The following is a 22,002-nucleotide window of genomic DNA, read 5'->3' as shown; positions in this document are numbered from 1 at the left end:
GAAACTCACGTTAGCTGTGAATTGCATGTTGGATTTATGCCGGTAAAGACGCGAAAGGGTAATTTCAAGCAGTTCACCGTAGCTAACCAGTTTGACTTGACTAAACAGAAAATTTGCCCAACGAAGTTACTGCTGAAAAGTTAATGGTAGTTGGAAACCAAAAGCTTTTTAGCCATTGATAGCTTTAGTAAAAAGTCAGCGGCTACCGCCAGGCAAAGTAACGTTGGCTAACTGCATCATTGGCAAGTCCGTTGACCTAGCGTGTCACAGCGAACTGCTAACGTTAGCTACACATTAGCAGCTATGTTTATTACTGGCGCTGTCTGATTCAGTGTGTACAGTTGACAGCCAATGTTGTTGTTCGCAAATTATCTGTGTTGGAGGATAAGCTAACGTTAGCTAGCTAAGGTGACGTTAGCTTTAGCAGAACAACAGCTCTGCTCCGGGAGTCAGCTGACAGCCTGCTGCAAGCTGCCAACAGACCAGTGATGGATCAACTCAAAGTCAAGGACCGCATATTGGAGAACATCTCCTTGTCTGTCAAGAAGGTAAGCTCAGCCCGTTGGTCAGCACGCTCATCTAGTTCACTGGTTTATTATCTTCACGTGTTTTGAATTATAAAGTGTCATCTTTTGTCTGCCAAAGGGGGCAACTTCCAAGTCAAGTGAAGGGGGAGCACAACAACATGTCCACAGACAGTCCCACTTAGCTCGCAGTCTTTGACGGGTGAAGGGCCTTGCCCCTTATGATATCAACAAAACAAGCTTATCCCTTAGACCTCTCAGTCTTCATGTTTTACAATTGCTAGCGTTTCGGTTGTCATGTTCTGGGTTCCTTTTTTGACCATGGTGAACAATGGTGGCGCCAAGCCCCTGTTTCCTCACTGCGGGTTGTGTTGTAAACATTCCTGCAATATGTGCCGCGGTCAGTGCAGCATTTGCAAAATATCATAGTTGTGAGCAAATAGACTTTAACTCCTAATTCCCATTCAAGTTGGGTCATCTCTACGGTTTGTGTGTAGCTATGCCTAGTGTTGTGAAACTACCTTCCTCATAACCTGACAGACAGCATTGCTCTCACTCTGAATGTTTGCATTCATTGACTTTGCATAAACATGTGCTTTTACTGGAAGCATATATAAAAAAAATCCTATTTATCATGGGCTTCCCTATCCTCTTCCAAGGAGGTTTTCTTCTCCTGGCAAAAATGTTTCTCCTTCCTAGTCCCATAGTCACATGATAATCAGGCGAGTGTATTAGGAAGCCCTATTCCTGTGTGTTTAATGCAGTTGAACCTGTGTATTCCTCTCTAACCCCAGGTGGTGGTTGGTTTAATAGGATGTGGCTATTAACCTGTATTAACTCTATTTATTGTAACAACCGAGTTAGGACTGTGAAGCCTTTCATGAAATGGTATGTCTCACACTTCCAACAAAGCTCATGGTGTTTACCTCAGACAAACATTGCCTAGTCATGTGGAGTAGTTAACACTGGATGCACATTTCCTTTCTTTGGGTCATGGCCCTGGAAGTTATTTACACACTGCGGTTGTTCATACCAGCTCTCAGTCCTTCACCATAATGTCTTCAGCAGTGATGGGGCCCTCGTTGGATAGTTGCCTATACTGACAATTATAGGAAATTATAATATTGTCTTTTGGCTCCCACCCTTTCATTCATTCATTCTTTACTTAATACTTGGAAAAATGCATCGAGGAATTGAGGGAGCAATTTTAAAGCTCGCCCTTATAATAACTGTCTAACTGTCTAAATGCAAATTTTTTGGAATTGCAACCAGCTCTGGAAATGGGAATAGTAATGACTGAGACCTGGAGCCAAAATGTCCAAAAGCCTCCAGTGAAACACCGCCTGACAGCCTGTCTCTCCACAGTTGCAGAGTTACTTTGCGGCCTGCGAAGACGAGACTCCAGCCATCCGGAACCACGACCGGGTCCTGCAGCGGCTCTGCGAGCACCTTGACCATGCCCTGCTGTACGGGTAAGAAGCAAAACTCATGGTTTTACAATGACATCAATAGAAATAAACTAGAAAAACTGCAACGTAGATGTTATGCAACCATAAACATAGGTGTTTTTAAGGACAGCTATAAACGACCAGTCATAAACAGGAAAGAAAAGCTCCACGCTGAACTTACTGTATGATAGTAAGAAGTGTGTAAACACTGGGGGACACTAAACACCTTCATTATGAACTACCTAATGCAAATAATTGAACAGTCAATTATAAACACCTTCATTATGAGCTACCTTATGCAAATAGCTGAACAGGCAGGGATGAAAACCAACATCCTGCTGTGCTGAACAGACAGGAATTCAGCCGAGCCGATCAGACCCGCCTGGACAAGAACCAGAAAAACTCGCATCACTAATGCTAAATTAGTAATCAAAATAATTAGACTATTCCCGGAGCAAACAGAAAGAGTCTGCTCCATCATAGATTGAGCCATAACGCATCATTACACACCATTCCAAGCCCTTTTATAACCCTGTGACAACCAGTCCAATTGCTTAACACCTTGAATTTGTCACAGGTCATTTTGACACAGCACTTATGAACCCATGGTGAAAGTTAAGTGCAAATAGGGAGATGCTTTATGGGCGAACTAGATGGCTGTTAGACTAAAGCAACATATAAATTATGAAGGGCTGGATGTTCCTCTTAGATGTTATTATTAGAAATCTGTGTAATCTGATATGGAGCATAAAGAACTGATTGAAAGGTCGTTAGATCATTTTATTTCATTCCACTGCTTTGCCATGTGAGTCGCCATTTCTATCCGTGTACGCAAAGTTTCCATAGATTCACGTTTTCCCGTTAAGTCGGCAGTCACCCCTTTGGTTTGCGTCGCAGGCTGCAGGACATCTCCTCCGGCTACTGGGTCCTGGTCCTCCACTTCACCAGGAGGGAGGCCATCCGCCAGATAGACGAGCTTCAGCACATAGCAACCAACCTCGGTCGAAGTGAGTGTGCATTACTCTCACACCTGTATCCACTTTCAGCACTGTCCAACTGGAATATGGTTCTAATGTCTCTTAATGCATTGCCACTGACTGTGACAGCCGAGTAAATGACCTGATTTCAAGTGGCAAGTGGACCTCATCCTCTGTAACATGCTGATAAATTATAAAGCACATGGGTCGCTTGTTTACGCTCTAGGTCCTCAACGGCATGGTTTTCCCCTCACAGTATTTCCTTAGCATGCTTTGACCTATTTTTGAGTTCAGACGGGAACGAATGCAGAAAAAGAAAAGAAGGCATTTAAGAGTATTTCTCTATTCTGTGTAGGTCGTGCTTGGTTATACCTGGCATTGAGCGAGAGCTCCTTAGAAAGCTACCTCCGCCTCTTCCAGGAGAACCAAGGATTACTACAGAAGTATTATTTCAAGTGAGTCATCCATTCATGTTGATTTTCATCTTATTTCTTAGGAAAAAGCCACCCTCAGGCACTCTTACAGTTGTTGGATCAATTTGTGATGTTCAGTGCATTCCAGGAGTTAACTGTTTTTTTTTCCTCTCCACCAGGAATGCATTGGTCTGCAGCCATGACCACCTCACGCTCTTCCTCACGCTGGTCTCAGGCCTGGAGTTCATTCGCTTCAATCTGGAGCTGGTTTGTACACGCTTCATTCCAATTATCAATGCAAAGATTGAGCTCCTAAATGGTAGCGGTGCCCGTCTAAAATTGCGGTCCCCGCCCGGTTCACCCCAGGACGTGCCGTATCTTGACGTGGCCCCCTACATGCCGGAGTACTACAAACCCCACAACCTGCTGGACTTCGAGGAGCGGCTGCCCAGCTCCGACAGCCTGTCCCTGCACTCCTTCACCTCCCTCACCTCCACCAACCTGGAGTGGGACGACAGCGCCATCGCCCCCTCCAGCGAAGGTAAGGAGCGCTACTTTTCTCTTGCGCCTGTTTTTTTTTTTTCCGCTCAATCAACTTTGTAGCATCGGGTCCATGTGCTGGGATTGTTTTAAAATGGCTCTTGTCTGGGTACTTATATCATGATTATATAGACATTTGCTCTCTGGTTTTTCCTGTGTCTGATCCGAACACATCCTGCTGGGTCAAGCACACACTCCTATGCGGTGGCACTAATTCATTTGGTGATGTCAAGTTAATGGCGTATTGAACCGGAAGTTGGATTGATCCCGGCAGACACTTGTGACTCACAGATACCGAAGTGCATTTTATCAAATGGATCGCTCAGCTTGCAAAGGCTGATGGTTACAGAACACTGAGAGACTGTAGCCGTCTCATCGGGGTGATGGCAGCGCTCAATGTGAATGCTTCCCCCCCATCACTATCCACAAAGTACTGAGTCACCTCCCCCATTTTAGTTCCCTCTTGTCTATTTTTTCCCGCCATCATGTCTGTTGTTATCATGTGTATTATATGTCACGTTTTTTTTTCCTTTGTTTTTTTTTTTGGTACCATTGTCTCTCTATCTCCTCTCTCCTGTCTCCACTTTCCCTCTCTAATGTTGAATCTTATCCCTCCTTTTTTTTAGATTATGATTTCGGTGACATCTTCCCCGTGTTGCAGTCAATGCCAAGTGCAGACTGGGAAGGTGGGACATTGGTTAACCCCTCCCCTCCCCTCCCTCCGTCCACTCTTCCCTCCCCTCCCCTCCCCTCCCTCCCTTCCTCCCATCATAGCATCACGCATGGCCATCCCGCAGTTTGTGCTCAATGCATGCTGGGTCCTCTCTGGGTAGACACTAGCCAGTAATTAGACTTGTTCATAAGCAAAATGCAGCTAGATGGTAACAAGCTTGATCAAAGGGGCATCATGAAAATACCTTGCACTTGGGAAATGGGTTAAATTGCAAGGTATATGATTTTAGATCTTAAAGTTATGATTTTTATATAGCATATATTTGATATACATTCTTTAGCTAGCCTAACCTGATATTATTGTAAAAACTGAATTCTTGGTATAGTATTTGTGAGAGAAGGTAATTTTTACCCAGAGAAACAGAGAAATCACCCAAAATAATGAGTTACTGTATAAAACACAGTTTCTTGGAACTTGTTTCTTCTTTGTTTTAGTTTACCTGGTCAATCCCGCCTATTATATTAAGTGTTTTTTAATTTTACTCATATCAAAGCAAGTTATCTGTCAGGGCTCTGAGGTAACCAGTGTAGATTAGATGATGCTTTGTGGAAACTTGAGGTACGATCAAACTGAAAGACTTCTCCCTGTGTCACAGAGTAGTATTTTCACTTACAGCCTCCATGGACATTGTGACAGTAGTGATATTTTTTGACTTAACAAGAAGATATAGTGCATACACATCATACACAATACTAACATTGACTGGTAAGTTTGGGAAGAAGCACAGCTCTTCTGTTCTCTTGGGAATTCAGTGTTTAATGTGTACAGTAAGCTGTTATGTCTGTCATGCTATGCGAGTGTTCCTCCTCTGGGGAACGATCCTAACGCTCACTCTGCCTTCTTGTGGACCCCAACAAAATACAAGTTAAATGCCTGATGCAGCTGGTACTCACTCTGTCTGATCTCAGTCTGTCTCCAGTACAGTGTATCTGTCTCTCTGTCTGTTTGGTGTATCTTTTCGTTATGTCCTCTCTTCCTGTGTGGATATACTGTATGTGGCACTGGTCTAGGTTCAGCCAAACTCCTGTAGCGTCCTGCTTTATGTAGGCTTATGTTGAAAAGTTGAAAAGCATCTGTTAGCACTAAGCTACTAGGGATGTGCACAAGTCCATTTTCTCATGGTTGACTATTCAATGCATGGTCTAAATGAAAATTTGCATATTCAATAGGAAGAAGCTGTCCATGCTGGGCTTGTGTTTGGCTTTGATAACTGCTAGTGAAAGCAGCTAACAGAGGATGAGTACAAAACAGCAGCAGAGAAAGGGCGGAAGGTTTTTTAAATGACACCAGAAGCTCTGGGATGATCAGTGCCATAGCTCTTACTCAGCTTGAGCACCACATAGTCGGATCACTCTGTTCAAATTATTTTAACAATGTATCTCAATTTTATTCAAATATTCGATTTTTATGACCCATCCCTGTAAGCTACGGAAAGTGACGTTTGACCTAGGCCTGTGCCACTGCAAACAAAGCTGCTGCCTGTGCACCTGTGTCTTCTGCATCCTGTTGTATGCCTCTCTGACCCTGCCAAAGAACTACACTGCAGCCCCTAACATGACATGTATGTGCATTGACGTTAAAGGAATACACCAAGTCTCACTGGTCAACTTAGCTGTTAGGTGATGAGAACATGGACAGCAAAATCATCAAAGGAAGTACAGCACAGTACGAAATGGTTTAAATTTATGAATCTACAGGCCATATAATAGTGTATGGTAAAGTGTTAGCATGGAGCCTATTACTACTCAACATAGTGTATGCTAAAGTGTTGAGCATGGAGCACCGGAGTCAATGATCTACTGGGGACCTATTGATGATTTTGGTGTCTATGTTCTCATCATTTAAGAGGTCAATTGACCAGCGGCACAGTCTTTGCGTTAACCCAGTGTCTTGGTCTTGCCCCGTCATCGTAGAAGGTGACCTGACCGACCCGGCCAGCTGCCCGCGATCCAGCGGTTCGGATCCCCAGACGGTCATCAGCGACTCGGTGGTCCTCGGCGCCGGCGCCACCACCACCTGCTCCATGGTTATGGTTAAGGTAGCTCCCCCTCCCCTCGCCCACAGCCCCACCTCCAGACACAACCCCTTCAACGAGGACTCGGACACCAACACCACCAACACCTCGGCCGACGTCACGCCGATCCACGTGGCCAGCCGCCACGCCGCCGCCGCCGCCGCCGCCGGAGACGACACGGAGAGCACCAGCAACGAGCTGGAGGTCATCAGGTAGCTAGAGCTTCCTCATCTCCGCAGTCCACACCATGATGAACTGTGGATGTTGAAGTAAACTCACTAACTTTCTACAAAACTTCGCTCATGGTCCTATTGTGCCCACGTTGTGCCAGTATGCACAGATGTTGATTTAAAAAAAAAAAAAAAGGGAATATCTTTGGAATCGGGAATTGCTCAGTTTGCGTTAACAGACATCAAGCTTTGCAGGTTATCAGAGAGTTTTTAATGGCATGTATGTTAACCAAGTACAGATTCTATACAGTCCAATGACAACCAAGTTATGATCACTTTATTAGAATGTGATCTCAGCTCTCTGGCTCCCCATCTGATCAGCTGCCTCATACAGTAATACATGTTTTACATACATAGAAGCACTGTTTATACAACGCTGTGCTTTATTATAAAATGCAATAAAGTGTCACTCCTGACTGATGTAAATTTGCCTCTTGATGACCACGGTACAGTGGCAAGGGCTCCATGGTGTAACAGGAGTACCGCAGTATCTGGCTGGCAGGTTACTTACTAGGCTCACAATTTGTCTGAATAGTGCATCCAATTGTATTTAGATTGGAGGAACCACAGCTAACCACTCCGGTCTTCCAGGATGGCCAGGCGAAGGAAACCAGCCAAGAAGCGGCGCGGGAAGGGCTCCACAGACTCCAGCAGCAGCACCCATAACTCTGCCTCATCGGAGCAGGTGGAGCTGGACAACGGCCTTCAGGCTCCGGAGGACGGACAGGGGTTAGGGGAGGACGTAGATACGCTGAGCTGCACTGCGGGACAGCAGCTGGACACCGGGGCAGAGACAGCGAGGAGGAGGAGCAGGAGGGGAACGGGGGATGGGGAGGAAGGAGAGGAGGAAGGGGCAGACGGCCTCCTACGGCTCCCGGAGATGACGGACACCTCCATGGACAGCGTGGGCCAGCCGCTCCGCGACGTCATGGACCGTCTCAACGGGGCTCTGGACGGGGGGGAGGCCTGGGAACGACCCGAAGAGGAGGAGGAGAAGACTAATGAAGGCAGCGGCAAAGGCCCCCAGCCTCCCGCGCAGCAGCCCTTTCGAGAGGATCCGGGGGGCGAGCCGCCCGACCCGGCCCCAGGGGCAGTGTCTCGTCCCCCTCTGGCCCCTGGCCCCAACTTCCTGCAGGCCCCTCCTGCCCCTACAGACTTCTACTGCTTTACCCCCCACAGTCCAGACCCTGCTGCCAAGGGTGGTGGCCACCATGACCCTGCAGGGCATGGCCAGTCGCAAGCTCTTCTTGGTGGCCATGAAGATGAAGGAGAGGCAGAAGCACCGGCGGGACAGGAGCCCGCCGTGAAAACAGGAGAGGAACTGGAAGAGAAGGAAGGGAGAGAGGAGTCAGGAGTGTCGGTCGGAAATGAATTGGCGGCCGAGGAGGCAGATGAAGAGCTGCAAGAGGAGCAGCTCAGTCCGACAGAAATCTCTCATCCTGCAGAGTTCAAGTAAGGAGTTCATACACAATCACTCAATCACATTGTCTTTCACTTAAAGGATACGGCTGGTGTTTTTTAATGCATTTCTTACCGTCAACAAATCCTATGAAAATAACAAAATCGGCAATGATTTTGTTTTGCCAACAAGTCTCGTCCATGTAGCCGATGCCCCATAAAGCCATGTCCCAGCAGCCGTAGAACTCCATGGAATTAAAAAAAACTATTAAAACATGTCAAACAGCCATGCCGTTGCTCTGGGCAGCATATTTCATCATCACGATGCACCGGGCCGGCCGACTTTTCCTCAAACAACTTAATAAGCCGACCATAAACACATTTGCGATCTCAGGAAAGTAGTTCCGTAGCACTTAAAATAGTCCCCGGTGTAATGAAGAATTTGTTCCCATTTGAATTTGCTTTGGTAATAACTACAACAGACTGACTTTCCATGGTAACAGTTAGCAATTTTTAAAATAGCTATGTCTTTGTTAGCTGTATTTAAATGTTTTTAGCTTACAATTGGAGCCAATGACTTCTGGTTTAAAGGCTAAAAAGGGAATGTGGGAAGTCAGAAAGTAACGGGAGTAGAGCAAACGCATTGTTGATTTTGTTATTTTCATAGGATTTGTTGACGGTAAGAAATGCATTAAAAAACACCAGCGTTATCCTTTAAACTTTGACTTGAGTGAAAAACAAAGGCTAGTTTCAAATCAAGTACACACTGTTAAGCCATCTTCTCTCTTTACTGTCGATGTTTCAGAGTGGACAACAACCACTTGCTACTACTCATGATTCATGTGTTTAGAGAGAACGAGGAGCAGCTCTTCAAGGTGAAGATTCTGTGCTATTTTCCCTCATTAATATTAATATATTTTCCTCACGATGACGTGCAGAAGCTACAAAAGTAACATTTTTTTTTGCAGAAAATGGGAATGTGCATGATAAGTATTTGTATTTCATACTTTACTTGAATAGTACACAATCTGCTTCTTTAGCTTTAATCTGCCGCACTAATGTTGTAAATCTCAATAGTGTGTTATAGCATGAGAGATAGTTATTACAGCTTTTGAATGACCTGTACTGTCATGTAAAGTGTGCTACATGCCGTCTAGTTGCCAGGACACATGAGCAGTGAACAATATATTGTGAGATAGATGAATATGGAGGTTCATCTTTGCGTCCCCCAGATGGTGAGGATGAGTACAGGCCATATGGAGGGGGATCTGCAGCCCCTCTACCTGCTACTGACTGACTGTTACATCTACCTGCTCAGGAAGGGTAAGTGGCTGCAACACACAGCGCTCCATAGAGTGTATAGATAGAATCTGTATTTATTATTATTATTTGCATTTATTATTTGCATTGTTTTTTGCACTGTCTCTATAGTTGTATATTATGCATATTACCTTTATTTTATTTTAGTACCTATTTTCTTTTATTACCTTCCTGTACTTGACAATAACTGACTTCCTTGGCATTGTCCGCCAATTGCAAATGTTTTGATGTGACCCGGTCCAAGGGGATCAATAAATTGCTATCTTATCTTATCTTATCTTAGCTTAGCTTAGCTTATCTTACATTGGCTTCATTCTGTAGTAACAAGGAGTGGAACAGTTCAGCTCATGGTTTGAGACATACTGGTATTGGTAGTGGGGGTTACAATTAGAAACATTTTTGTTACAGAGGGGAAAAATGCCTGTATTGTTTCCATGGTGCTGAAAACATCATGGATATAATTTGCTTAGAAATTTGGGGGAATGAGTTTAAGTTCATATTAAAAATCGCATCATCTCAGTAACTGGTAAAAGGTGATTTGATGCAGTTATTCTGGACAGAAAAAACTCCATGCAAGGATGTCCTGCAGATATTAGTTGTATATTTCTTGTTTACGTGCCAGCCATGGAGGTTAGCTAATATTACCGCCCATTTGTCATTCATTCGAGATACAGAGCAGGGATAGCTTACAGGAGATGGTAGGAAAGAGAATGATGAACATTATATTGACATGTCTTGGTTTTACTCGTGCTGTCATCCTCAGGTGCAGCGGAGAAGCCATACACAGTGGAAGACGCCGTCTCTTATAATGAACTGGACTATGTTTCAGTAAGTGTCTCTCGCTGGTCACACACACACACACAGCTGTCTTTAGGTTAACAGTTTCAAGTTTATTTCTATAGCCCTTTACCACATGCATGTCTCAAAGGACTTTACAGAGAATGAGCCTAACTAGATCTAACTGATCAACAAGCAACCAAAGAACAGAATGTCATGCGGCCACTTAACTTAACGCATTTCAGTTAACACTCAGATCATGTGGTTATTAGTGCAAGAGAATGAATTTCCCAACACTGTAACTCTATTGGTTGGTACAGTGTAGTCTATCAGTTAGCATAACCTATATCAACAGTGCTAATAAATCTTAAGAACATATGAAAGCCATTTGAATTGAACTCTGATAACTAGCAGTAATGCCATTCTGAGTACATGGCTGAGTAAATGTAAACTGAATTTGAAAATGTCTTCTAAACCGTCTTACATCAGTTTCTGTGTTTTCCTCACAGCATTGTAATGAAAATGGTGGTTATCAGTTTTCTTTCTAGTACTTGCTGCTACATCATTATAATTTCAAAGTGAATAATTTTGGGCTAAAAGTGCCCAATTACCCTATGAAGGTGTAAAAAGTCAAAAGTGTCAGTTTGCTTCCTCCGCTCATTCAGCTGTCCTGGTGTCTCTCTCCTAGGTGGGCCTTGACCAGCAGACAGTGACAGTGGTTTGCACTAATAGACGAAGACAGTTCCTGTTGGACACAGCCGACGCCTCACTGACTGAGTGAGTGTAGCCTACATGTTCCCTCATTTCTTTTGTCACCTGTCGGACTGTTACATGGATCAAACACGTAAAGGTTGTCCTGCTATGCAAAGCATCAAAGACCTCCTGTCCATCTGGCATTGCATGTCATTTTAGACGGATAGATTTCTGTCCTTTGGGTTGTTCTGGAATGGGAACATGGTGGGCGTGGCAGAAGTACAGTAAGGGGGCGATCACACAAAGAAACATCGCTGGAAACTCAATAAATATTAGCCTCCTCTAAGGTCTCTGTGTTCATCGGCTTTTTTCTGCCTTGGATGGTGACGAATCCGTCTGTTCAGACAAAGTTCAACCGGGTTGAACTTTCTGTGCGTCACGACGGATGAGTCATCAGCCCCATCCAGACAATGGACACTTCTCATTGAAAGTGAATTGAAAATTACACATACAGACAGACACAGCAGATCAGTGCGGCTGCCACGTAAATGCACCAAAGCCAGGCTGAAGATCCAATCACCTAAATCACCTCTGGAGGTGGTTAGAAACGCATTTGGTCTCATTAACAACAAAGTCTCCATGCAGTGTGTCTCCAATAGCAACTACATCCAAACAGGATGCAGTGTTACAAGTAACCATTACACAGTATTAGGCTTTTGTGTTTGGCTTCATAGAGCCAAATAGGTCACAGCTTATCACGAATTTCCATGCTTGTTAATCTTTCATTTGACTTCATCCAGTTTATCCCCCCTGCTCCACTTTCCCCTCCTCCAGCTGGTTCCTGTCGGTCCTCAAGTCGGCCATGGTGAAGGGCTGTCGCGAGCCCCCCTACCCCTCTGTCCTGACCGACGCCACCATGGAGAAACTGGCCCTCACCAAGTTTGTCTCCCAGGAAGCTCACTGTGAGGTACAGAAATGAAAAGAATAGATAATAAAAAAAAAAAATTTTCCCCACCCTCCAATGTTACAAGCACCAGGAGGAGCTGTAAGGAGCAGCAACTATTTCTGAAACATGTGACGAAAGAAATTTGCCAGCCCAGCTCACAGCGAGCGTATGAAGAACTGGTGTATTGATAATCCCTGACGTTTTGATTTCTCGTAATATAATTATAATTCATATAACTAGTTTAAACGTCCTCTAAACCTCGCTGTCAGTACTCTGCAAACAAAGTGTGGTTTCCATGGAGACTCGTAGAGATCTACATTATCTTAAAAAGCTGTGAAAAGGAGAGAGACATCACAAAAGTTATTGTACAGTTATGTGATTTTTATGAATGTACATGGACTCATATTTCTGGCGTTAGAGACAACATACACTGTTTTAGCAGAGCTGTGACTTGCGGTTAAATCACTGCCATCGTTCATATTGTGCATCGAAAAGCTGCTCCCAGCTTTGTGTAGGTTACAATGAAACAATATCAGTTTGACTTTCAGAAAGCCATTAGTTTTGATTATTTGGATTATTCATCCTGACACTCAATTAATAATAGGCTTGGAGTGTAGCAAATGTTCCTACTACTGTAATAGGAAATGATGCCTCACAAACGCAGGTGGATTTTAGTAAATTTAAAAAAGCATTGAGGTATATTGGGAGAAAATGTGATGTTTTAAATGGTTTGAATAGGCCAGTTTATTATTATTATTATTATTAGTAGTAGTAGTAGTAGTAGTAGTAGTAGTAGTAGTAGTAGTAGTAGTTTTTGTGGTTGCATCAGTGCTCCCAAATGTAGCAGTCACACAGTTAAATGTATATCGCTGCTGTTGGGTGAAAACCATGTATCTCCAAAACATGAGCCAAACTCATGTTCTTTTGCTTATTTCCAAAGTGGCTTTTAACCCATGCTGGGCTCTTCTCCAGGTATCCGAGGTGGCTATCCGGCTGTACTCGCTGGTCCACTGGGAGGATCCTATGGACATGACTCTGTCCCCCCAGGGCGGCCCGCCGTGCTTCAGAGAGTCCTGCAGCACCAAGGAGGGCGCTCTGCTGTACCGGGCCGGCACCACCTACCTGGGCAAGGAGCTGTGGAAGAGCTGCTACCTCGTCCTCAGGTACGGGCGAGCCACATCCACCCCCCCTTTCCCAACTGGTGTTAACATGCGTCTCGTATCCAGATTGTGTCTAGATATGCTTTGGCTGGATTACATGTACACCTGACGTTAAAATGCGTCTCCAGATGCCTCTTTCCTTCGTACTGCGCATGTCATTTCCCCTTGGAATAATTAAGACTGACAGTAAACACCTTGTATCCTGACAATCCATTATGGACGAGTGTGTTATGATCTCAGCTGCCTGCTGTTTGATTTGCGTGCCCTTCCTGGTTGGATCCATCCATAGGTTTATCTCTGCTTCCATAGCTATTGTATGTGAAGTGGAGACTAAAATCGAAAATAATTCATCAGATTTTTCCCGCCAAATCCAACCAATCTTCTCAGTAATTGTCTCATTTATTTACAGTAATACTATTATCTCAAAATGAATGTTGTAATGATTTATAGATGTTTAAATGCAGCACGTAGCAGCTTTTTAATAAAAAATGTTTTGATGTGAATATGAATGGTTGTCCTCTTTCCTCTGCAGCAATGGGATTCTGTACCAGTATGCAGAGAGAACTGACGTGACACCACTGCTGTCCATCACCATGGGGTAAGCTTCAACTGGGAATAGTCGATGGGAGCTCTTATTGGTTCAGAAACATGGGGACAGATGATGAAGTCAAAGCATTCCCTGATGTATGACCATGTTCACTGTCCCCCCCCCTCTCCTTGTCAGAGGAGAGAACTGCGGAGGCTGCCGTCGCTCCAACAGCACAGAGCGCCCCCACGCCTTCCAGGTCATCCTGACGGAGCGCCCCCCGCTGGAGCTCAGCGCCAGCAACGAGCTGGACATGGCCGACTGGATGCAGTTTCTCTGCCAGTCCGTCTCCAAAGGGGTGAGGGGGGGAAGACTCGCATAGTTCACACAGCATGCACTGAGCAAATACTTGCCTAGAGATCTCATATACTGTATCTCAATGCTTTTATAATTTGTCACTTAGAGTAATTTTTTGGTATTTTTATATCTCTATCAGTACATATTTTTCTTCGTTTCAGTTGTTTTGAACACACTCACAATGCTGTAGATCAGTGATTCTCAACCTTTTTCATATCAAGGACCCCTAATTTAGTCCACATTAGGGCCATGGACCCACATTGGATGAGATTTTGTCTCTCTGACCCAAATCTGAGTATATCTTTATTGTTAGATATGATTTTGTCCAGAATTCCATGAATATCTGTGTTGTAGGTAGAGAGATGACAGTGAAACTATGATCAAAACAGTCATTCTTCTACATTCTCTAATTGTGTTAAGTTCTTGTAAATGAAATAATGCTGAATTTAACAATTCATCAATTTGCTGGGGACCCCCTGGAACCCCCTCAAGGACCCCAGGTGGTCCCCGGACCCCACGTTGAGAACCACTGCTAAAGACTTTATTTTTCATACTTTTCATTCTTATATTTCTCCCTGAACTGTCCTAGTGTAGTAATTATGAGTTGCGCTATGTTTAATATCTCCAATTTCTCCAGTTTTATGTCTCTTCTTTGCTGTCTCCTGTTAATATTTTGCTACTGCAATGAAGTTTTATCTTATACTATTTTATCTTTTTGCGCTCTTCAATGTGTCTCTTTCTAAACAAACTCAGCCATCACTGTCCATTCTGTCCATTCCGTTGCTGCGGAGGAAGGATTATTCCGTTTTTGAACTACGACCATTTTTCCAGGAATTAGACAAACGTGATTTAGTTCGCACAGTTTGTGGACTACGCAAAGATAATTAATACAAACACGGTTAATTCGAGCAAACCGCCTTCTTTTTCTTCTCATAATATCGCACGCTCCATGATTTCACACATGGCGGCTTTTAAGTCGAGCTCAAGTGGGGATCACATCTGTCACGGCGGAGCGGCTTTCTTCACAGCCTCACTGCACGGAAAGTGACCAGGCGTGTTTCTACCAGCCTGTAAAGCATTAAGCCTCCCACACAAATAATCCCTGTTGGTATGCACAGTGCGAGCTGCTCAGGCTTCCCATGCCCTGCTCATTTTACTGTTCAGGCATCAGGGTTTTACTTGTATGACTTCCCATATGCACAATGTTAATATGTATTGACGCAAACCCCCTTGATGTTAATAAGATATGATTAAACCGGGTTCACCTAGGGCTGGGCGATATGGACCAAAAATCATATCTCGGTATTTTTAGGCTGAATGGAGATACACGATATATATCTCTGTATTTTCTATGAAGTGGGCTAAATGTTCAGTTGTAAGTAGGGCTGGGTGATATGGACAAAATCAAATATCACAATATTTTTGACCAAATACCTCTATATCCATATTGCGACAATATTGTAGGGATGACTATTGGTGCTTTCACAAAATATTAATACAATGAGATTTTTGATAAATAATCATCAGTAATGTGGATATAATGACTAAGTGGGTAAAGGCAAATAATAGCAGCTAGAACAGTCTGGTAAGTTCAGAAAATGACATCACTTTACTGTAATGCAGCTTTTAAAACCAGGAAAAGACAACACTTATGCCATATCATGATATTACGATATCCAAAATCTAAGACGATATCTAGTCTCATATCACGATATCGATATAATATTGATATATTGCCCAGCCCTAGGTTCACCTGTAATCCACAAACACCTTACATGAAATGGAAGTTGCCTGTCATCAAATACGACTCCTATTCTTTTGAACACTCAGGTATCGACTTTCCCCATTTATCAATCAGCTGATAAAGTATATGTCTTCATTTCCTCCCCCTCCCCTCAGGTCATCCCCCAGGGCGCCTCCCCCACCCCGTGTATCCCGTGCTGCTTCGTGGTGACGGACGCCAAGCTGCTGACCTTCCATCAGGACTGCCAGACCAGCTTCTTCCGCTCGCTGGGCGCCGCCGATCTCTGCGACGTCACCGCCGTCAGCCTGGAGGCCGGCAAGGAGTACTGCGTCATCGTGAGTCCGCTCAGCTCTTTCCATGGTGTGGTTTAGAGCAGTGGTTCTCAACGTGCGGTCCGGGGACCACCAGCGGTCCTTGAGGGCGTTCCAGGGGGTCCTCAGCGAATTCATAAATTGTTAAACTTCAGCGTTATTTAATTTACAAGAAGTTAACACAATTAGAGAATGTAGAAGAATGGCTATTTTGATCATAGTTTCACTGTTATCTCTCTACCTACAATACAGATAGTCATGGAATTCTGGACAAAATCATATCTGACAATAAAAATATTCTCAGATTTGCGTCTGAGAGACAAAATCTCATCATATGGGGGTCCGTGGCCCTAATGTGGACTAAATTAGGGGTCCTTGATATGAAAAAGGTTGAGAATCACTGGTTTAGATATTGGCCTTTTATTTAATAGCAGATATCAGCCAGTCAGTGTCATCTACTGTCTAAAACTGCCTGTAAAAAAGGTGGATTTTTGAAAAAGTAATGACTTTAAATCTAACCACTTAAAATCAAATTTTAACAATGTCTTCATTGAACATCTTTGATCGTGTATGTATATAAATAGAGGAAACTTTTAATTCCTATAACATGGGACCTTTTGTTATTGTTCAGTAAGGTTTTTTGTAAATAACTTCCTCATTTAAAAGCAGTAATGTATCCCAGAGTTTCCCCTACCATTGGAAAAAGTGGTTCACCCCGCCTTAAAGGGTAATACCGGTGTTTTTTAAAATTTGTGTCAATGGTCTAGGTCAGTGGTTCTCAACGTGGGGTCCGGGGACCACAAGAGGTCCTTGAGGGGGTTCCAGGGGGTCCCCAGAAAAATTATGAATTGTTAAACTTCACAATTATTTAATTTAGAAGTAGTTAACACAATTACAGAATGTAGAAGAATGACTGTTTTGATCATAGTTTCACTGTTATCTGTTTACCTACAATACAGATAGTCATGGAATTCTGGACAAAATCATATCTAACAATAAAGATATTCTCAGATTTGGGTCCGAGAGACAAAATCTCATCAAATGGGGGTCTGTGGCTCTAATGTGGACTAAATTAGGGGTCTTTGATATGAAAAAGGTTGAGAATCACTGGTCTAGGTACATTCTTCCGACTGGTGTCTGCACACAGTCAGTATAGTTGGAGATATCAGCACTCGTTTTCCTCCCCTCAGAAGAAGCCATTTGCTGCCATTCATTCTTGTACAGCATGAAAAACACCTTCCACAGAGTGAGAGAATCCATCACAGTAAACATGAAGTCTTCATTTGGTTCGGTCAGCGATTCTGTTTTGTCGTTATTGAGTTTTCATATCAGCGCTACATTGCGTCACGCTCTGCTTACTGCCAATCACCTGACACCCACAGCAAGAAATGGAAGTCTCTGCCAGGAAATACTAGTCAGTGAAATTTGGCAAGACACATCTACTGTATATATCACGCTGCAATATGTGTGTATAACAAACACACAAACACGGGTATCACACAGAGTGGGTTATTGTTTATCTAGGCTGGGCATTGAAGCATAATCTCTCAAGTCTTTCATCATCATCTAACAAAAGAAACTGCTTCAACATCAGATTACTTATTAATCACACTTGTTAGCTCATCATACAAATGACAATAGAACATAAAAATAATTTCAATCAAAGAATTTAACACGATGAAACAATGGTCTAAATCAGTCATGTATCCCTTCTGTGCTTTTTGAAATAAACGTGGTAGTCTGAAATAAAATGATGTACTCTATCAACGCAGGGTATTGAAATATCAGTTTTTAATTGAAGTCTTCACACTCTGTTTCTCCTGTTCCCTCGGCAGGAGTTTGCTGTGGACCGGGCCCAGTTCCTCCCTCCCTGGGTCTTGTACTTCAGCGGCTGTGAAGAGAGAGACCGCCTGCTGGGGGCACTGGACACCGCCTGGGCAGACATCTTCCAGGTGGGAACATAGATTCACCTTTCTTTAATAAGTTTAATAAAACAGTTGTCACCAGCCAGAATCTGAAACAAGCGCAGAGGGTCATAACTTTTGATATATGTCCATGATGTCGTATTACTCTGCTTATTAGGGTTAGACTTCCTAACCCTCCTTCTCGCCACCCGTAGGTGGGCCTGCCCCGGCGAGAGGTGTCGGACCCGTCGGTGCAGAAGCGCTGCGGCGAAGCCCTCGCCCTCATGAGGAGCGCCTGGCAGAGGGCCGACAGCCTGGCCCGAGGCCGAGCCCAGAGGGAGCCCTGGTGCTGACGGACACACACACACACAGACCTGATGGTAGTCAGTGAAACAGACTCACAGTTAAATAGATGGATATGGTTTCAGGATAGACAATGAGACAGAAAGAGGGATGGATAGACGGACAAATGATGGATTTACTGCTGAGATCACTCTTCAGGGTTCCTACGCAGGTCTGGAAAGTCTGGAAAAGTATTAAAAATGAATTTGATCATTTTCCAGGTCTTGAATTGTTTGGGAATTTGAAAAAATGTCTGGAAAAGTATGGCAAATGTTGCGGTTCAGGTCCGATACACACATGATTCTAGCTTTTATGTTGTTGTAGAGCCACTTTGAGTCCACAGTTTTTGTTGATGTGAAGAATAATGTTCAGATAGAGGGACGCTCTTATTACCCAGCCGCTGTCAGCATGCATTATATCAAATACCCACCAAAATCAAATCCGGTTAAGAACATAGGGTCTGGGAAAAATATGGAATTTGAAAATGGAAACCGTGTAGGAACCCTGCCAATCATCTCACATATTCTGATATTTGTCGCTGTGAAGAACAATCTTCATCTATACAGTGATATGACCTAGTTAGCAGGGGCAAGATGTCTATCTGCGTAAATCATATTGAACACCAGACAAAATCTTCAAAACAAATCAAGGTCTGGAAAAAGTATGGAATTGTTTTAATTGAAAATGTGTAGGAACCCTGACTCTTACTCTGTTTGTGTTGCTGCAAACTGTGTCTCTACTCCGGGCTGCTGTGACTCAGAAGGTTTGAGATTCGCTGATGAATCGGAACGGAAGTAGCAAAAAAAAAAATGGGGCGAAACAACATCGGTTTTAGTTTACATAAATATTATCGACCCATCCTACAGTTACATAGGATGGGTGGGCAACCTTGGCAAGGGGGGTTGTCACTCTGCCTCAAAGAATGCCATTCATATTGGTTTCAAGGAAAAGTTCGGTGTCACATGACCTGAATGAGTTTTGAGGTTTTTTCCGTCCTCCTAATGAAAACTCTGTGGAAAGCGGTGACGGATGAACGGACAGCAGATAGCGAAGACTTTCCTTAACGTAGGCTTCTCTCCCTCTCTCTCTCTTCTTCTCTCGCTCTCATTTACACGTGAGAGAAAAATAGTTCATTGTTATATGATAAACAAGAAAGCCATATAGGGGGGAGGGGGGAAGTGGCTTGGGATTCACACACTCCTTTGCCTCGCACAAAAAAAAAACCCGAACTGCATCGCTGTACATAACGAAGGTATAATCACTAATATTCGTGTATATGTATCATATTCAGTTTGAGTTTGGTTTGTCTGTGGGCACATACCTCTGAAACGTTGGATTATTTGTCAAAACTGTACGACTGTTTTCCCGGAGAGAGCGAGGGTCTCTATATGGAGCGTATCTGGATAATTAACACTTGCCCTTTTTCTCTTTTTTTCTCTCCACTCTTAACACTACACAGACGAGTGGAGGCGTCCGCTCCAATGCAAGCTTGCACATTGTTTTTGGTTTTAGTCTTCTCTTTTTTTCTCGTTTTTTATGGTACTGATTGTGGTTTTGTGTGAATTCCATAAACCGTGCTGCTTTTTTTTTAAATTTTTTAGAGAAATCCTTTGTTCTACTGTATTCATTTGTGTGGTTTTGTTTTCTCGGCGCCGACTTTTTTTATCTTTGTGTCAGCAGATGTACACTTCGCCCTCGGTGTGTGTGGCGATGTTGCATCTGCGAGGAATTATGGTCTGTATGAAGAAGGCGTTAATACCTGTGTGTTAATGAAGGAGAGCTTTTGCTTTTCTTGGCTTGTGATTTGTATTCTGCCCCTTAGGTTGTGGCATCACGCTGTATATTTAGGCTTTATAGTAGAACTCGCATTAAGAGCTGGCTACTCTACTAAATGGGAGTCTCTCTCTGCTATAGTCATCTTTTAGCAGTCTAGAACCATATTTTAGGTTTATGAAAAAAAAAAAATTACACAAGCCTTTTGACTTGGAGCAAGCGTAGCATCTGTTCTTACTAGGTTAATACACTAAAATAGTCTAATATTGTCATCTGCAGCAGTGGTTCTCAACGTTGGGGTCCGGGGACCACAAGAGGTCCTTGAGGGGGTTCCAGGGGGTCCCCAGAAAAATGATGAATTGTTAAACTTCAGCATTATTTATTTTACATGAAGTTAACACAATTAGAGAATGTAGGAGAATGACTGTTTTGGTCATAGTTTCACTGAGATCTCTCTACCTATAATACAGATAGTCATGGAATTCTGGACAAAAGCATGTCTGACAATAAAAATATTCTCAGATTTGGGTCCGGGAGACAAAATCACATCAAATGGGGGGTCCTACTGTGGCTCTAATGTGGACTAAATTAGGGGTCCTTGATATGAAAAAGGTTGAGAATCACTGATCTACAGTATGCCACTAAAGCTTCAAGGAATAAGAATTATTTCATTTTCCTTCTCTACGGTTTCCCCACAAATTCTAGTCATTAGACAGTAATATTACCCATGTTACAATCTGTCCTTGACAATGAAGCTGTGTGTATGGCGGTATATAGCCATTCTCATTGCTAATTTTAGATATTATCTTGAGCCTTTTTTTTTATTTTTTTTTATTTCACCTGTATCATATGTCACTCCCAATGACAATGTTGCCTTTTTGACAACCTTCAATGAACCGGACGTTAACGGCCGCTATGCTTCAACCAAATACAGCACTATTTTTCAATGTGGCCTTAACACAAGACGATTTGGGCGGGCTTTTATCGGGACACACCTTCACCTGAGTGGAAAAACACAGATGTCACGTGTGTGTGTGTGTCGCCGTCTGTGTGTTCTCTCTGTCACACTGTATTTACTCTGATGTTAGCTGAGCCTTTCTAAGTGCCGCTTGGTCTCACTTGTCTTCTGCTCTCTCACAAAGGACGACTGATCTCAGGTTAAAAGGATACTTAAAGACCCCGACACCTTAAGACACGCCTTGCAGTTTGTGTTGTCGCTGTTTTGTCTCATTAGATTTTTTTAATTTTTTTTTTAACTTGCCTTTTTTCTATTTTTAGTCCCTCCCATTGTCCACGCAGTTTACTTTGAAAGCACACTGGAAAGGCAGTAAAGTGATGTCCAACTGTTGGAAAAGGCCTAATGTAAAAGTCCTTTAATAATGCAATAGGCACTTGGAGAGAATTGATTGCAAAATAGGATTTCCCCAGTGGATTACTTAAGGACCTTTTTAAGTAGGGGGAGTACGGCTGCAATAGGTGAAAGTACTTGAAATGTTTCTGACAGTTATCAAAAAAAAGAAAGAATATACTGCTAAGAGTTGTGGCCTATGAAGTGTATATAATGGAAATGTCAAAGATTGTGATTCGACTGTTGGGCATTGCTGGCCAATGATGGATTACATCTTTTGAGTGATGCATTGTGAAAAAGAAAGCTGTTTGAATTTGTTTATATCTATATATATATACAGTATATATTGTTTGTATTACGTTTAGCTGTTTTTTTTTAATTTGAATTGTAAATAGAACATGGGATTAATCAAATATAACCTATGCTCACATATCAAGACGTGCATGACCAGAGGGTTTTTCTACTGTACATAATGATAATGAATGTACAAATAAAACCTTTGTGAATAGGACAGCGTAAATAAA

General features: G+C 43.1%; 1 protein-coding gene across 1 annotated transcript; it reads left to right on the top strand.

Annotated features, from left to right (window-relative positions):
• The first annotated feature begins 58 nt into the window (after nucleotides 1-58).
• On the top strand, nucleotides 59-22,002 carry plekhm2 (pleckstrin homology domain containing, family M (with RUN domain) member 2). The gene is made up of 20 exons (XM_071546586.1): nucleotides 59-548; nucleotides 1,890-1,996; nucleotides 2,870-2,979; nucleotides 3,305-3,404; nucleotides 3,542-3,629; nucleotides 3,729-3,903; nucleotides 4,529-4,588; nucleotides 6,549-6,861; nucleotides 7,471-8,331; nucleotides 9,083-9,152; nucleotides 9,510-9,600; nucleotides 10,361-10,425; nucleotides 11,063-11,151; nucleotides 11,902-12,034; nucleotides 12,986-13,176; nucleotides 13,706-13,771; nucleotides 13,898-14,057; nucleotides 15,956-16,135; nucleotides 17,947-18,063; nucleotides 18,231-22,002. The coding sequence occupies exons 1-20, from the start codon at nucleotides 489-491 to the stop codon at nucleotides 18,366-18,368; spliced, it is 3,174 nt and encodes a 1,057-aa protein (XP_071402687.1). The 5' UTR covers nucleotides 59-488; the 3' UTR covers nucleotides 18,369-22,002.

Source organism: Centroberyx affinis, unplaced genomic scaffold (genome assembly GCF_046629955.1).
Source record: "Centroberyx affinis isolate AG114_WGS23_722 - 3 ecotype Tasmania unplaced genomic scaffold, CSIRO-AGI_Caff_v1 ptg005345l_1, whole genome shotgun sequence".
NCBI classification, from domain to species: Eukaryota; Metazoa; Chordata; class Actinopteri; order Beryciformes; family Berycidae; genus Centroberyx; species Centroberyx affinis.
The sequence above is the reverse complement of the archived record's forward strand: the minus strand, read 5'-3'. Positions and strand labels throughout refer to the sequence as shown.